At 41.9% G+C, this 17,793-nt stretch overlaps 2 protein-coding genes across 2 annotated transcripts in view; one reads left to right on the plus strand and one right to left on the minus strand.

The window, feature by feature from the left end:
- Positions 1–212: 212 nt before the first annotated feature.
- On the plus strand, positions 213–9,165 carry LOC115821312 (dystroglycan-like). Its single transcript, XM_030785102.1, has 3 exons — positions 213–220; positions 6,239–6,473; positions 6,856–9,165. The coding sequence occupies exons 1-3, from the start codon at positions 213–215 to the stop codon at positions 9,163–9,165; spliced, it is 2,553 nt and encodes an 850-aa protein (XP_030640962.1).
- Positions 9,166–15,043: 5,878 nt separating this feature from the next.
- LOC115821419 (metabotropic glutamate receptor 7-like) overlaps positions 15,044–17,793 on the minus strand; it is a 39,114-nt gene continuing 36,364 nt past the window's right edge. Inside the window, exons 9-10 of the mRNA XM_030785248.1 lie at positions 16,452–16,704; positions 15,044–15,093 (exon numbers count right to left, since the gene is read on the minus strand). Coding sequence (XP_030641108.1) covers positions 15,044–15,093; positions 16,452–16,704 — 303 coding nt within the window. The remainder of the gene's footprint in view (positions 15,094–16,451; positions 16,705–17,793) is intronic.

Raw genomic sequence — 17,793 nt, forward strand, 5'->3', positions numbered from 1 at the left:
AAATGCCATATGCACAAGATTAAAAAGGAAAATCATTTTATACACATTCTGTTTCTTTGAAACATTAAGCAATGGTACCAGAAAAACAAAACAAAACTTTTTTTGACAGTTTTCTTTTTTTTCAGATTTCTGGGAGTGTTTCTCTCAAACACAGAAAGATGTCTTTTAATATTTCAGCACATTGAGCTGAAATATGGACAGCTACGAGTAAGATGTCTCAGTCACTCTGATGGCGCTGTGGGGTTTGTGATAGTGAAGCTGAGAGTCAGCGTAAAGTGCCAATGGGTCAGGGAAGTTTTTTTCATTGTATGTATAACATCTGACGAACAGGGGGTATTCCAGAAAGCGGGTTTAGTGAAATCTCTGAGTTAGTTAACTCAGAGCAAGTAGTAAACCTCCTAACTGAAGAGCTCTATGGGTTTGTTTTGCTGGGAGAATGAAGTCATAGGGCTCCTCTATAAGGAGGTTTACTACTTACTCTGAATTAACTAATTCTGAGTTTTCACTAACCTGCTTTCTGGAATATCCCCCAGGTCACTATAGAGCTGTAAGTGAGTGTATTTTGCATTTGTAGCACCTTCTTTTGAGCCTGACCCGGCACTTGGATACCTATTTTAATTAAAAATGGTTTGTATGAACAGATGGTGGATTAAAGCAGGCTAGTTTGTGCTGTGCTAAATTATAAACATGGAACTATATTAGACTGGATAAGGAGGCATTGCTTTTTGGGATATATATTTCTGCACCAGGGAATCTTATCAGTGAGATGTGGTTGTGCCATTTCTCTCTCTCTCTCAAATAATAAATGTAAATGAATACAGATATTCTATCCATATTAATACAGATATATTTAAAGGTGAGAAAAGGCACAAGCACATCTCCACATGTCATATGCACACAAACACACACACACACACACACACACAGAGAGAGAGAGAGAGAGAGAGAGAGAGAGAGAGATTTTCAACAGCTCTGTCATGCCGTGTCATTCATAGGCAACTGAGCTGCAGTAAGGTAGTAATGAGGTAAGGTAGTAACGAGGGTTACTGTTCCATTGGATGTAAAGTTTATTCTTATTTTAACCGTCGCCTTTACGTTTCCATTACGTTGGCCTTTCATCACTCTAATCATCATAATCAGACACCATTTTCTCATACCGCTCTCACATCCCAAGGACTCGCTCATAGATCGATTAATCGAGACTACCGCATCTCTTCAACGAGAGGTTGACATCAATAGACATTCTTTGGTCTTCGCCCTCGGTATGAAAAAATGGATCAGCAAGGAAGGAAAAGGAGGCAAAAATGCTTATATAATGACATGTAAGAGCAAATGTAGTATTAAAATTTGTATATTGACGATAGCCTTCGTGGAAATTCGTGACAAGGATTTTTCCTTGCTCCTCCTTCGGAGCAGGTGCATTTCGATGTGTTCTACCCACGGCTTTATTTTTGTATTATGATTTTATTTATTTATTTTCATTGAAGGCAATTCCGAAGACGAAATGGCTATACATCGACACAGAAAAATCGCAACCATAATTAGGTTTGCTCTGTAATTTCATTATTTTCGGGGTAAGTACTTAGCCGTTTGAATAAATGGATGTAGGTGGGCCTTTTTGCAGCAGCGGCTTCTTTACCGTCACTAACTTAGCGAAACAGCTGAAGGAGATGTAGGCCGATGTCTTGGAACGCCGACGCTTGCCGGAACATGAAGGGTAGATCAATTAAAACTGTTTCATATTACGGTCATATCAACAGATCGATCGGTGATTTCTTTTTCAATTCTTATTTACATTATGCCTCTTGTAGCTGTTAATATGGTGGAGTAACTTCGTTTGAGAGCTTGTATTAATCGCAAATATGTATCAACGTTTCTGTCGAATATTTATGCTTCATTGTCACAGATCAGTTAATCAGTGTTGAACGAAACGATTGTGATGATTTTGTTAGTCTTAAATGCTGTCTCGTTATGATATATTCATGGTAGGCTGTTTCCGTTTATTTGATTGGAGTTGTGTACTCGTAAATTATGCGTACCTGTACATTTCCCCATTGTTTATCAAGATCTAAGACTGTCTCTTGGATAGATCAACATGCTTGTCTTAGTATAAAATTCTCCTGTCTTTATCTAATACCTGTTTGTGGAAGCTATTGTGTGCCTGTAGATACTCTCCAAACAGCATTTCCCAGCTAGGCTGCTTGCAAAAATACTTTCCCCAACGTTACGAGCGTTCTCAACTGACTCTCATTTGCAAGGCGGCTTCTCTTCCGTGAAAACACAGAAGGTCTATATTCCTATATTCTCTATTCCTATAGGCAATATTTTGTTCATAACCTGTAGGATTAGGAGATAGTACAAGCAGATTCTGTACAGGTAAAGTCCGATGAGTGTTCAAAGTACTGGTATTCCGCAGGACGGGGCTCACATTTAAGCTACAGTCTAAGGCTCTTTATACCGTGAGTGAGTGTGGCCCAGTTTGAAATTGACTCCTGGTCCCTTCAGGCCATACTGTAAGTCATAGGTTTCAGTTAATGGTGTTACCTCTTGGTTGGTTTATTGAGTCTACGGTATTAGCCTACTTTAGCGTATCCTTTCACTGTAGACCTCTCAGCTCTGTGCAAGAGAAGGGAGCAGGGATTTTGCGTGTATGTGCGCGCGCGTGTGTGAATTTGGTCACTTGTGTGAGCATTTCTCAGTTACACACACAGAGAGAGAGGGGGGGGGGCTAGTGGCGGTGAGCATTTGTGTTCTTTTTTTCCCCTCTGTGGCTATTAAAGAAAAGGTGTACAATGAAGCTTACAGCAGATTTGCAAATCAAGAAAAATAAACTGAAAGAAGTTCACAGACCATCATAGCAAGCTCTACTTATTGTCTTTGTTCCAACGTAATGGGGACTGTGTCACACGTGTGTGGTGTATTTGTAGGGATAAAACATAAGCTCTTCTCACTCCATGGAAAGAGATCATTGTGTCTCCGTGTCTAGCTAACAATTATAGAGACTATGTTGTTTTGTTCTTGTCTGTATAGTATGGTGAACATAATTACACATGTTCACTGTGTAGACATATAGTTCCTTTCATTAGTTGTTTTTTTGGGGGGGGGGTTGCAAGAAATTACATTGGATTATTAACAGAGATGAAACATGCCACATGTGTTTCTCTTTTATGTGTTAGGCTTTTAGGCTGGTACATTCTGTAGGTAATTAATTTTAAGGAGTTTGTGCGTCCAGAAAAAAACCCTAAGAAATGTGTCGCCAACCAGGCATCACATCATCATTTAACATGGTAGTAACATGCATTTCACTCAGACCAGATATTTCTAAAATTACCAGCTGTTCACCGCCTCTAGGCTTCTGTGGTAGACCTGGGGGTATTTCAGAAAGCGGGTTAGTGAAAACTCAGAGTTAGTTAACTCAGAGCAAATAGTAAACCGCCTAATTGAAGAGAGCCCTATGGGTTTGTTTTGCTTGGAGATTGAAGTCATAGGGCTCTTCTATAAGGAGGTTTACTACTTACTCTGAGTTAACTAAATCTAAGTTTTCACTAACCTGCTTTCTGGAATACCCCCCCTGAGAAGACCTAATATTTCTGAGTAAATACCATAAACAGACCATTAAGCCAATCAGGAGGCAGTATGAGTCACTGCCACTCTGCTGATTCAAAACAAACAAGCAAAAACACTGAATTGTCCTCTCAGAGTAACTCAGAGGAGGTGCTTTTGGGTTTGGACAGAAATGTGTTCATGTTGCTTAAGACTTTATGCTTCAAGTTTCTCCACAAGCCCAGGGCACTGAGTGATACAAAGTGCTCAAAACAAAAACAAAACTAAGCTTATCAGTAAAACTGGTTTAGTGAAGAAATGAAAATTCCATTGTTTGTTTGTTTCATTTGGAATATTGCAGCTGGTCGGTTTCAGCAGTTTCTTGTGAAACACATGAACATATGGCAAAGGAGAAGTGATTAGTCAGTGTCTGTAAGATGTCCTTTATGTTAATATTTTCCTGCTTTCAGAAATTGATGCTCTTAGAGGGTGGTCAATAGAAACTGTTCTGTTTGTGGTGTTGAGCCAATAGTGAGGCTCATATGAACTCAGTTATCTGAACTGTGAATAGTTTATTTATGATATCTTCAGTCAGAAGCTTGGATTTGGCCAAAAAAGACCACAGACCTCATTAGTTCCTTGATTAAACAAACCCTTTGCTGGTTTTTGTGAATATAGCATACTGAAGTAAAATGAACGTGTCGCAAAGGACATGCGTAGTGTGACAGTTTGTACAGTGGTTCATGGTTTTCTGGGATTCATATGTGGGGCACAGCATCTGAAACCTACTCTGATGCAGAGTACTCACAGGGGGCTCCGTTTAAGACCACTGACGGAGGGAGCCGATCTGTGCAAACTCACCTCAGAAACGGCACAAATGTAACAGAGCCATGAACATAGAGATATGTCTATAACAGTACACAGCAGATATTTGGGGGAAAAAAGGCTTCTGTTGTCATGCTGTCTCTTTGGTATCTTTGTTATGCATTTGGTAGCCTGTCACTGATAGGTTTTTGTAAACAAATGAAAACCTGGGGGAAACAGATCTGAACTGAAAAGTACATCTTAAAAGCATTAGTTGCTGATACAAAAAGAATTGGTTCTGTCGCATGCTTAGTTTAGAAAACAGCAAAAATGTCTCCATAAAAGTTTCTTATTTCATGTAAGAATTATCTTCACTTTGAAACTTTCTCACAGTTAATCCATTGACGGAGGCTCCTTCTTTTGAAAAATAGAGATAGGTATTCCACAGGTGATGTCTGGTTTCTGGTAGTTCTTAACAGAACTCTTGGTTCACCAGAAATTAAACTCCAGTCTTTGACATGTGGTCAAACAGTTTTTCATGGTTGAATGCATTTTTTCTAAAACTTTTTTTTACTTCCTCTTTCTCTTTGTGGCTGAGAAACAGTTTATCATTTAGTGGGTTAGAGAGTACAGTGGACATAAAACCCCAGCTTCACCGTTCAGACTAGTACCCATGTACCAGGGCCCAGGCAGACAGCCACCCACTGCAGAGCTGGCACTGATGTCCGCCCTGGGGTCAGCTAATTAAATCATGTCATCTGGTCACACAACCTCTCACCTCACTGCTGTCTGCGGCCATTTCTGCAGCACTGACCAGTAGAGATTAAAGTGTCAGACATCAGAGTTGTAATAATAATCAGTAGTTTAATAGTTCTGCCAATACAAGAATAAAAGCATGTGTCATGTATGTTAAACTACATGCTCTGTGACAGATTAGGCCTTCATGTATTCTTGATCAAATATTGTTACATTTTCATGAAGCTTTTTTCCTATTTCTCAGTGCTTTACAGATGAGTTCCTGCTTGAAAAATCCTATATGAATGTAACTGCACTCCTCAAGTGGTCTTTGCAAAATCCCATTAGAGCATCTTTACCTGTAGACCGTACCACTTCATGAGACTGCTGCAGGGACAAAAATAGACGCCAGGTTTACTCAGCCATTGAGTTTATTAGGGTGATGCATGGTAATGGGTGTGTAGTGCATATGCGTCACGATTCCATCTATTAAATTAATAAGTAGTTGTAGTTGTAGAGCACTGTTTATTGTTTCTTGAAGTAAGAGCATGTCAGTAAATTGCTAAAATATTGGTGAAACAACTTGTTTAAGGAAAAAACAAAGCAGCTTCAAGTGAGTATGGAAAGAACTTGAAACATATTTAGAGTAGAACTATTCCTTCTATTTAAAGCATGTTGTGATGGACCTTAAATTGGTTGTAAGCTAAATGTTATGGTTGAAAATTTCCTGTTCAACACCATTGAAATATATTAATAAAGGCCTATTTTTCTATTCTGTTATTGCTGTTGGGAAAACAAGTCATGTGCTTGCTCTGGCCTGGAGTTTCCATCTCTAACCAGACTTGGCAAACATGCCTTTTGGAATTTCTGAGCTGATCTCATTTGTTCTTACCTTTTCATTTCTTTGTCTCATTTACTCTCCTGTTGTCTCTCTCTATTTTTTTTTTGTCTTAAAAACAGACATCTCACTATGACTGCTTGATATCTCACTAAGCAAACCTTGATGGATTGTGACGGTGGAGAGAGGAGGACGAGTTGAGCCCACAGAGGACGAGAGAATTCAGCTCTGAGGATCATTCTGACACCCCTGGACCTGACCTGAAAACAGCTGCAGGATGAGCTGGAAGTCCAGAGTGTTTGTAAAGGGGGGCGGCAGTAAGGTGTGCAGTGTTTGGGGCCTCTTGGTCCTGCTGTTTGCAGCGATATGGGAGTCTGAGACACTAAATGTTGAATTGGAGGCATCCATGCACTCTGGCATGCTCTCCGATCTACACAGCATCGCAGCAGCAGCGCCTCCTACTGGTATCCCAGACTCCTCTGCAGTGGTGGGGCAGCTTTTCCAGATGAAGATCCCAGTGGTATCAACAGACTGTGGGACCAGATCAACAATGGTGAATTGATAAGAATTTTGTAATGCGCTTTCTCTTATTTATTTATTTTTTTTTCAACTTCTGACTGTACTTTGTTTTTGCTTTCCTTTTCCCCCCCAAATGAGTAAACAATTAGTATTGCCTTGAATGACATCTTATTAAAAGAGCTGGAAAGTAAAATAATTTCCAAAACTAAAATGCAAATATGTACTCGAGAGACTACAGTAATGTAGGAGTACCTCTTATTCAATTACAGTTTATAGTCCTTGACCCAAGTGCTGCTGGAATGCTTTTTATCGGTACAAGCAATCAAATGTAGACGCATGCTGCTTTATCTTATTTGTCTTGAGAACAAAGCTTTGGCTTCTTCATCTTTTCATTTATTTCTCCTGTCTCTCACCAGCTCTCTGAAGTTGGCAGGGCTGAATTACCTCCCTGGCTGCACTGGGATGCAGAACATTGTCTTCTGCTGGGTGTACCACTAGAGGGCGATAAAGGGCTCCATCATATTAGTGCATCTCTGTTAGAGCTGGACAGTGAGAGCAGCACCAACAGTAACTTACCCCAGCTGGAGGTGTTTACCATCACCGTGGCATTAGAGGAACAGTCAGAAGTAGAAGTCGTCCCTTTGGTGTCTCAGGTCGAATGTTACTTATCTGCTGCGTGTGTGTGTGCAAGTGGTCAACCAGTCACGGTGCTAACAGTCATCCTTGATGCTGACCTTACCAAAATGAGCTCATTGGACCGGGTCGCCCTGTTGAGTAAAATGAGTCATTTTGCCAACGTGGCTCCAGAGCAAATGCGAGTAATGCCAGTTGTTAATAACCGTCTTTTTGACATGTCTGCATTCGTGGCTGGTCCAGGCAATGCCAAGAAAGTGGTAGAGAATGGGGTGCTTTTGTCGTGGAAACTAGGTTGCGCCCTTGACCAAACCAACCTGCCTGATATCAGTGGTGTTCAAGTGCCAGCTAAAGATGGCTCCATGTCGGCTCTACTGGGCTACCCTGTGGTTGGCTGGCACATTGTCAATAAGAAACTGCATGTCCCCAAACGGATCAGGAGGCAGATTCACAACACCCCAACTCCCGTTCCCTCGCTGATTCCCCCAACTACCCACCCTGAACCTGCTGGTCGCATTGTGCCCACACTGACCTCTCCTTTCATTGCCCCAACCACAGACATCTCAACACCCCCTGTGCGTGGACTCCTTCCTCTGCCAATGAAACCCACCATCAGGATCAGAGATCAGGTGGCTCATACACCCACCCTTGGCCCACCACAGCCCACCCGTGTCTTGGGTACCATCAGCACCATCTCCTTACAGCCCACACTCACTCGCCCTGGCTTTGTGGAGGCTACTGCCTCCGTTACACCTCCGACCACCCGCAAACCCAAGACCTCCACTACCAAGAAGAGCAGGAAGCAGAAGACCACCCCTGTGCCGAGAGAGCCTAAAACCAGCACAATCAAACCTCCTAGACGCACAACCCACCCAATCCACCCCTCTGACTCCAAAAACCACAAACCCGAGCTGCGGAACGCTATAGATGAGGTGAAGGTGTGGGTCGGGACATACTTTGAGATGAAGATTCCAGCTGACACGTTCTTCGACCGAGAGGACGGGAGCACAGAGCACCTGCGTTTGACATTGCGAAATCAGAGCCAGATCATTGATGAAGGTTTTTGGATCCAGTTCAACAGCACAAGCCAGCTCCTCTATGGACTCCCAGACCACCATCATGCTGGACGCCATGAGTTCTTCATGCTTGCAACAGATAAAGGAGGCATGACTACCACTGATGCCTTTGAGGTCCATGTCAACCACTGGCCTATCAATGACCAATCACCTGTGGTGTTTGCTGCCCGTTTCCATGGAGAGCCTAAAACTTTGACTAATGATGTTCACAAGAAGATCCTGTTGAGCAGGAAGCTGGCTTCAGCACTGGGAGATCGCAACAGCAGTGCCATCACCCTGAAAAACATTTCCAAGGGTTCTATCATTGTGGAGTGGACCAATAGCAGCCTGCCACAAAACCCCTGCCCAAAGGAACAGATCCAAGCTATGTGTCGAAGGATCTCAGATCCCCAGGGCCGACCAACTCCTACCTTCTACAGTGCCATGGAGCCAGAGTTCAAACCCATCAACATCACTGTCCGTGGGATTCACAAATGCCATAGGTACATGTTTGTGCCACCGAAGGAGATGCCCATCCGTGCGTCCCCTGCGCCGACGTCATCTCCGGGAACAGGCCGCCGCAGCACCGATGATGTTTACTTGCACACGGTAATCCCTGCAGTGGTGGTGGCAGCGCTGCTGCTTACTGCTGGCTTCATCGCCATGGTCTGTTACCGCAAGAAAAGGCACGGGAAGATGACAACCGAGGAGCAGGCCACTTTCATAAAGAAAGGCGTACCCATCATCTTTGCAGATGAACTGGATGACGCTAAGTCCCCACCTTCCTCCAGCATGCCACTGATCCTGCGCGAAGAGAAGCCCCCATTGCCTCCACCACAATACCCCAGCTCAGCATGTGGAGAGGGGACATTACTCAACCATCAGACCCTGGAGGAGTACATTGCTCTTAGCGACGAAGACCCAAATGCCCCTCCCTACCAACCCCCTCCCCCCTTCACGGTCCCCATAGAAGGCAAAGGCTCACGTCCCAAAAACATGACAGCCTATAGATGTCCCCCTCCATATGTACCACCCTAGTCTTTATCCAGATCTCCAGCACAGGAGAACATTTGAACCTTCACAGCTATTTCACAGACGTTGATTAGAATAAGAGTATTATGGATAGACTGGATATGTGAATGGAACTCTAGCCCTGAGCTAAGGGCAGGCTGCAGTAAATTAGTACTGCCTTGAATGACTCAAGGACTGAAAAACTGTAGATCCCAAATGAACCTCTGAACCATCAGTAAAGTCAAAAACCACTCAGAGCTGCTTGCTCTAAACTATCACTGGCTGAGGTCCTCAAAATGGAGGCCCAAAACGGCTCAGACTGACTAACACTGAGCCACTGACAACAAAACGACTCCAAAATACGGACTGATTCTAAACCTCTGACCATCACTGACACAGTCAATTCCTGAATTACTCTGAACTATCGGGCAGAGAATTTGGGGAGACACATTACCCGCTCCAACTCCAGGACTTTTTTTTGGTGTCCTGTATAGTTTGGGTTGATAATCTTTTGTATTATTCTGTTTTTTTTTTCCAGTCTCTACTTGCCTGGAAACATTATTTTTATGCAGTATTCTGTTTCTATGTTGTAAAAAAACAAAACAAGTCAAAACAAAACAAAAGGAGACGACTGGCAGTCCCTTTGTATGGACATTGGCAGTGCCACAGTATATGGAGTTAAGTGATCATCTACACTTAGTATGAAATTACATTTATCTTTTTAGGTCTATGGCAAAACAGAACATATCTGGTCGTTAAAAACGACAGGGACACAGTGTAACATGCAGACTGTCTGCTGAATGAACCAAACCAACTTGGTCCAAGAGAGAATAGTGGAAAGGAACCTGCTCAAACACGCAGTCTGTGTTTGAGGAGTCAGAATTGTCTGGATCGGAGACAGAATTCACAGATTATGTTGTGTGGATGGACACAGCACACTCTTACATGCACTGTCCAATGAAACTCATTGAAATTCCACTTATTGTTATTGCTATATTGATTACTATTGCTATTATTTAGATAAAAGGGACTCTGGTAAAAGCACTGCTTTGCTTCTGACTGCTGTGTTTAGGGTGTGCTGCCCCCTATCTGTTGTACTGTGGCATTGCATTGCGTGTCTGTATATACGGTAATTGTGTGCCTGCTCCACTCACAAGTTCCATAATATTACTGCTGTAGATTAGGAGAAAAAAAAACATTTTATTTTACAATTGTTTTATTTTCCAGTAGTTATTCTCACATTCTCACTCTCAAACAAGAAATGCAATATTTTCTGGAATCGTCTATGATTTGCCCATGACTGAACATGGCAAATGGGCTGTGAATAGTTTGATTAGACTGATATGCCTAAGGAGATTTGAGTGAGATTGAACAAGGAAAAAAAATCACAATAAGGAATAATCGATTGAGAAAATTCAGTCTAATGTTTTTACTACATTTTTGATACTGTCTCAAATTGTTTATGAGAAATATATTAATAAAGCTGTACTAAAAGACACTTTGGTTGAGTTTTGTACCAGTGTGTAAGGTGTTAGATTTTGTTGTTGTTGTTGTAAAATAATGTAGATGCATTTATCAGAGTCAAAAACACAAACAGATATCAGAGAAAAACATCTGATCACAAAAATAAAACTGATTCACTAATCAGAAACCGTTCTCTTAAAAAAGGTTCTGACACAATGTCTGTATCATTAAGGACAATTTGAGAAGTAAGGTTTGTGTGTGTGTGTTTAATTTCTCATGTTGTCCCTACTTTGGAAAGTCCTACTACCTGTGATATTTTTTGTCAAGTCTCCTTCTTTAAGTTTAAATTTAGGTGATTGCACACACACACTGTGAACAGTGAATTTGTCCTCTGCATTAAACCCATCCAACACAACAGACGCAGGAGCAGTGGGCAGCATTCCTCTGCGCCCGGGGAGCATTATGGTTAGGGCACACAGCCATGGATGTTGGGCCTGGGAATCAAACCGGCAACCCTCCAGTCACAAGCCTGGTTCTCTAAGCTTTAGACCACGGCTGCCCCCTACATGCTGGTCTGCTCAGTGGGGGCTTTCTCTAAATGTATGTGAACTCTACTACCATATGCCTTTTCTTTCTTTTTCCGCTGTTTTAGCAGTGCAGGAAACCCTCAGGGCCCCTGCCATAGTCATACCATGGCACCAATGGTAACTGGACAGACTGTGTCATCTTGTCAATCTACCTCATTCCCAATGGCGAATGAGTGCAGGGCGAATTCCCTCCTTTTTGTCCTGCTGCTGCGCCTTACACCCCAACTAGGACCCTCCGCTCCACGTCCTCCGGACAACTGACGGTCCCCTCACTCCGGGAACCCGGCAGCCGCTCCTCCCGACCACGCCTCTTCTCTGCCATTGCCCCGAGGTGGTGGAACGACCTCCCCCATGCAGTCAAGACTGCGGAGTCTCTTACCATCTTCCGCAGGAAACTGAAAACCCACCTCTTTAGAACACACCTGTCCCCCAATGCCTAACCTCCCTTCCCCCAATGCCTAACCTCCCTTCCCTAGAGAAAAAAAAAAACAAAAAAAAAAACCTTTGTCTTGTATTTCTGTTTGTAAAAGTATTCCAGGGGCGCAATGCGAAAGGGCAATTTGACGCTCAGTCTTATTATGATCTCTGTTGAAGGTATTAGAAATCCGACTGATGCACCAATTGTAAGTCGCTTTGGTAAAAAGCGTCTGCCAAATAACTAAATTCTTCTTGAACAGTCTCTCTGGGACAGTCCCGTCCTGCTCCATCCCTCTGCAAACTTGTGCAGTCCTGGATCTGACGCGTTTGGCATTTTGTTGGTCTAATCTGAACTTCAGTCCTTGGTCTCAGTAAACTGTGCTTCATGCTCCAGAGAAGCCCAAGGCTTTCCTCCAGAGGAGTCATACTGCGTTGGCATCTGATACCCCTTTTTCACTAACAGCAAACGGGCTCTTGAACTGGTTCCGTTCAGGATTCTTTGAACCTTTGTGCCTTCTAGTGAACCAGCAGTTTTCCACCAGTTTTTAGTGGAACCATTGTAATCAAGGATGCGTCATCAACGGAGAGTGTTGCACAATGGCAGTAAAGAACGGTTTGCACTAGAAAAACCAGCTATCTTTTGGTTCCAGCTGGGAACCAACTTTTCAGGTTCCGAACCAGTTTGTTTTTGGTCAAAATGCTGTGAACGGTTCACAATTTATTGCACGAACCAGAACGGATCTCTGTTGGTGGAAAAGGGGTACAAGTGATCAGCCACTGGTCTCTCTTTTCGTATCCTCACTATGGTTTCTCCAACATCAGCTTCTCTACATTAGCAAGGTCAGAGCAAACAGGGACATGGAAACAGTACCTTAAGTGGACATGCCGGTAAGACTACCACTTAGGAGAGTGGAGTTCATAATGAGTCAGTGGAAACAGCACCGGTTCCCTTTTACACAGCTGTCTCCTTCTCCTCTCTCATTTACATATTCATGTACTTTTACCAAGTCCTGTTTGACTGACATTCCACTGGATGGCTCTTCCACTTCAGGAATCTCAAATTAAGCATATAGGACATAAGGAGACACTGATTGGAATTAACTGCGACCTGTTTAGTGAATGGACAATAATGGCAATTTAAGTGTGGATTAGATACCACTTGCTTAATGGTCAGTGTTTTGTTTTTTTTTTTGGAGGGGAGGGGGGGACTTGGATCTTGGTGTTCGTAATTACAGGATCAGTATGTGTGGTCAATCAATAGATAGCTTGGCATGTCCTTTTTCATGCATGTCACTTCATTCTTTCCCAAGCCTTACGTTCTCTCATCAATAATGTAGTAAAATGAAGGTTAATGTATCTCATTAAATTTTCATGAGTTTTATGAGAATGACGCTACTTCTCTCTCTCTCCATGACCGACGTTTAGTCCCTACAGGCTAAGCATGGCTCTCACTGTCAAGTGTCTGAACTTATCAACAGAGGCTGGCAAGTGGTTTAATGAAAATAAAAATGATTTCTGGCCTACTAATGGGACAGATTTTTACATTTTAAAAGAGGGTGACTGAAAGTGCCACACTGCAGTTAGTTGCCTGCTGAAGGATTTGTGATGTTGAGGAGAGGGCTCACTCTTGTTAAAAAAAACCCCACTGACTGTAATGTTAGCTTATAGCCAGTAGGGGGCAGTAACAACTCGTGTTGAGCCATGCTTCAGGGCAGCAAAACATTCCAGAACATCATTGACTCCCACTGTTTGCATCATTCCAATGTAGTTCTGCTGTATGTGTGTGAGAGAATGGGAGTAGAATAGCTGATGTGGTAAAAGTGTATGTGTATCTGTGTAGCTGTGTATCTGTGTGTGTGTGTGTGTGTGTGTGTGTGTGTGTGCACGCGTGCTAAGCCAGGGGCCCCTTCTGTTTTCAGATATTAGGTTCCCATGGGGCTGGTACTCAGGAGACAGAGGAGAGAGTTTTTGCCATCACATGTAGACCTATATCGCCATGTTAACACACACATCAGAAAGATCTTCTCTCTCCTGTCAACATAACACAGGAACAATCACAACTGCCTACTGTAGAAAAGGGTGAATAAAACAAGGTTCTTTTAATTTGACTAGAATCACTTAAATTGACATGGACAATTAGGCACTTAAACAACTACTGTGCAAAGGGGAAAACTGTTTGTAAAAGAAAATGTTAAAAGGTGAAAATAACCTTCTGTCGTGTGCATTGCTTGAAAAAATGGTTGTTGTTGTTTGTTTTTTTCATCCTATCTTGGTGAAATAAAGACAGTGTACGTGTGAATTCAAAAACAGCACCCATTCAGCTGCATTATGATACAATGTATAAAAATAATAAATAAACTTTATTTTGTTAATTTTTTTGGTCTTTTTTTTTTAAAATCCACAAACAAGATTGAAATCAACTTCTGTGTGTGAGGTATTACTGACATGTGGCTGTTTCTGTCCATAATAATAAAGGCAAAAAACAAACGAACAAACAACGAAAAACCCCAAAAGACAACTGAAAACATTTTGTGCATGCCGAGGGACGGGAAGAATATTCTTATCAAACGAAATTTCAGATCCTTCTAGACCTGATACAAAAAAAAAAAGATATAAGAAATTAACTTTTTGATTCGCCTCTCCTTTGAAAAATACAAGAAACACATACGTACACATGCACATTACCTGTGATTCACACATTACAAACTGAGTGTGAATTAGCTGTGTTTTTTTTTTGTTTTTTTTTTCATTTTTTTTATTCTGACCATGAAGGGATTCTTTGAAATATTTACAACAAAGCGTATAACTGCATGGACACTGAGAAGCCTGCCTTGCAGAGATGTCAGTACCACTGGAGTAGACAAAGACTGGGCTTTTCATAAAAGATCAAGGCCAAATAGCAATGCAAAAGTGGGACTTTGGGGCGGAGAAAGAATAAAGGGCGAGGAGGAAAACTGTTACATAGGGATTGTATGACTTTTAATGACACGCAGATAAAGAGTATGGGATAAACCTGAAGCCCGTCATAACAGGACTGTTACACACACTTTCTTATGAGTCTCCCCTGTGTGTGTGTGTGTGTGTGTGTGTGTGTGTGTGTGTGTGTGCATGTGCATTTTACCGGTTATGGAAGGAGTGGCAGGAGCGCTTTGATTGAAAAACTATTTTTTGATTAAAAAAAATCAACTAAATCATTTTATTCAGGACATTATGGGTGTGTCCCATGCTTTCTAAAGTGCATGCATAACACATTCACACATGTGTATACACACACATACACACACACACAGAAACATATATACAGGTGGTATACAGCCCGTCAAGAGTCTGTCATATCTCTGATGGCTTTTTAGACCAGGGACTGAAGGCGCACAATGACTCCATTAGTCTTCTCTCTTTCTCTTCTCTCTCCCTCTCTCTTTTCTCCGACCAAAGGCTCAGGTCTTGATATTGTTATAACTCACGTATGTTTTCTTTGTGGATTGACCTAAAAGAACAAAAGGATCAAAGAGTTTGCAGTGGTTTAAAAAAAACATGCCATTTGCATCCATCAAATTTACTCAGTAAAAAAAATGTTTGATAGCCACTCAAAGCAGTTGCCAAAATAGGCTTTTGGGTTTAAAAAAATGTGAGAATAATGAAAGACTTTCATCTGTTTCATCTTTTTCCAGTAATATTGGTTCCTCAGTGTGTCCTGTGCAGTTTCAGGTTTGAGGAAAGAAAGGTGAGGAGATTAGAGTTTAGAGATGGAGAATCAGGAGTGGAAATTGAAATTGACCCCTCTGATCTTCTTCTTTTCTTTTTCATTGTTATGCATCTCTTTTGTTTACTATAGAAAAGAATGAACAGAATATATGACCATCTCTGAGTAGGAATATATATACAAATAAAGACAGATTCAGACCAGTCTGTCAGTATCGCCATAGAAACCCAGTCCAGCATCGCCAGGTTTGTCAGATAAATATACTTGTGTTCCAAGAAAGGTCAAATCGCATTCAGTCTCTCCAACAAACTTCAGATCTTCAGAAGTGATGGTGTTACTATGACAACCAGATTTCATTGGGTTAAGTTAGGAGTTAGACTTTCTGTATTTAAATTACCAGTACAAGCTCAGATTTCAACAAATACACAGAGAAGTGAAGGCTAGTGAACATGTATATTTGGTCTGTACTAAAGCAAAAAATGCAGATTTTTTTTTTTTTTTTTTACTGTGGTGGTAAAATGTTAATATTGATTATGGCAGTGTTTTCATTGTGTCCTAGCAGCGTTGTTGTGTACCACTAGTGTGGTACAAGGAGATACTGAAGATAAAAATTAAAAACAAAACAAAAAAAACTCCTCTCTTTGCACCCAATTTGGAATGCCCAATTAGCCACCTAATTACGTCTCTTGTGAGGCTGTCACCTTGGTCAAGCTGAGTGAGGCTAACACAGCCTTCCTCCATCGCTCCTCACTCGTTTTTCTACACTACAACTAACAATCATGGGCTCGGAGGAACTGCGAATCTGTTTAAGTGAACTCAGAGACCCGACAGCCTGTTACAGTGGCTGAGTGAATCCATGATATTAGAGAAAGGGGTACTGTTTATGTGATGGTTTAATGCTGGCAGAGTGACACTGAATTGGTGAGTGTAGCACTGATGTGGTGAGCAGTAATACTGTAGTGATTTAGTAGCACTGGTATAGTTGTGGTATAGTAAAAGTAGCAGTTGGCGTTTTATGGTTGATGCGATGCTGGAGTGTAACTTAATGATGGTGGTGGTGGTTCCCTGCGGTTGTGGTATCAACGCTCCGTTACCGTAGCGACGCTGTTATGACGACTGGAGCCGAAGGCTGAGGTACTTACTCATGGGGTCAGTCGGTACTTTGTCACATAGCTCGGTCTTGGCCTCCCCGTTGGGTCTCTCGCTGGGTTTGAGGTTGAGTCTGGACGACATGGTGGCTGCTGTCACCACGGCCTTGAAGCTGCGTTTCCGTTTGGGCACATTCAGCTCCGGGTGAAAAATGATGATGTAGACCTTGGGCATGTAGAGCATCCCTAGAGCAACTGACGCGCTCAGGCTCATGGAGATGGTAAGTGTGGCCGTCTGGACGTAGAGCTGTCAAAACAGAGACAAGACCCAAGTCGGAACTCAATTCAAACTCAATTATGAGGAAATTTAAGGGAACTTTGTTTGAGGGGAACTTCACCAAAGAACTAGCCATCCACAGACATACAAATTACAGCATACACTCACAGCCGAATGATTTCATTCCATTTCTGGAGTAAGTTTTCCTTCTGATATTAGAAAGATGACAAAAAAAAACACTTACATGGAAAGTGAGTTGAACCTCAAGTTTGGTAACTGGAAGGTAATTAAATTACAACTCTCAAAAGGTAAGTCTTTCACAATTTTTATCCTTGGCTTTCTTCAGTGGTTTGAACCTGTTCTTACTGTGCCTACATGGAGCATTTTCATTCAAAAGACAAGACCCAGCAACATTCTGAGAACTCCTCAGTGACAAAACCCTGCAGAACTCCTTCAAAACCCAGCAGTTTCGGAAATGGCGGATGCCTACCCCACACATATTTTGCCACATAATTTAAATCATAATGGGCCCCGCATGAGGAGGTGCACTACTGAATGGAACGTTAATCAGCTCTCTGCTCTCTTTTGCTCTGGCTTCCTCCTATTTCCAGGTGGGGTTTTTCCTCCAACTAAAGTGGGACGTGACAATAGGGAAATGCCTGCTGAATATTGGCATAGATTCTGAGCAAAAATAAATAAATAAATAAATAAAAAATCCAAAGCATTCTGGCTGTGGCAGAAAAGTACAGATGAAAATGTGGATGAAACAATAAATATACTACAGACAGCCTATATATGTAACACTGCCCTACATACGCCAATATATTTGGTTTAGTACAGTCCCACAAGCTGAGGCAAACTTCCCCAATTAAAAAAAAAAGAAAGAAAAAAAAGCCTTTGCGTATCAACTCACATTTCATGAAACAGGGGACAACTGAGTCGCTGCTTGAGCCGTTAAAAGTGCTATCAGCCTAAATATGATTTTACAACAACAGTTTAGTTTTCTCCAAATGGTCTGTCAAATGGTCTGATTAAGTATGATTTTTACCTCACCTATTTTATCCCAAACGTATCTCATATTGAACAAAATAAGTCAAAATATTTCTTACAAAAACATCT

The sequence above is a fragment of the Chanos chanos genome, chromosome 9 (assembly GCF_902362185.1).
Source record: "Chanos chanos chromosome 9, fChaCha1.1, whole genome shotgun sequence".
Classification (NCBI taxonomy): Eukaryota; Metazoa; Chordata; class Actinopteri; order Gonorynchiformes; family Chanidae; genus Chanos; species Chanos chanos.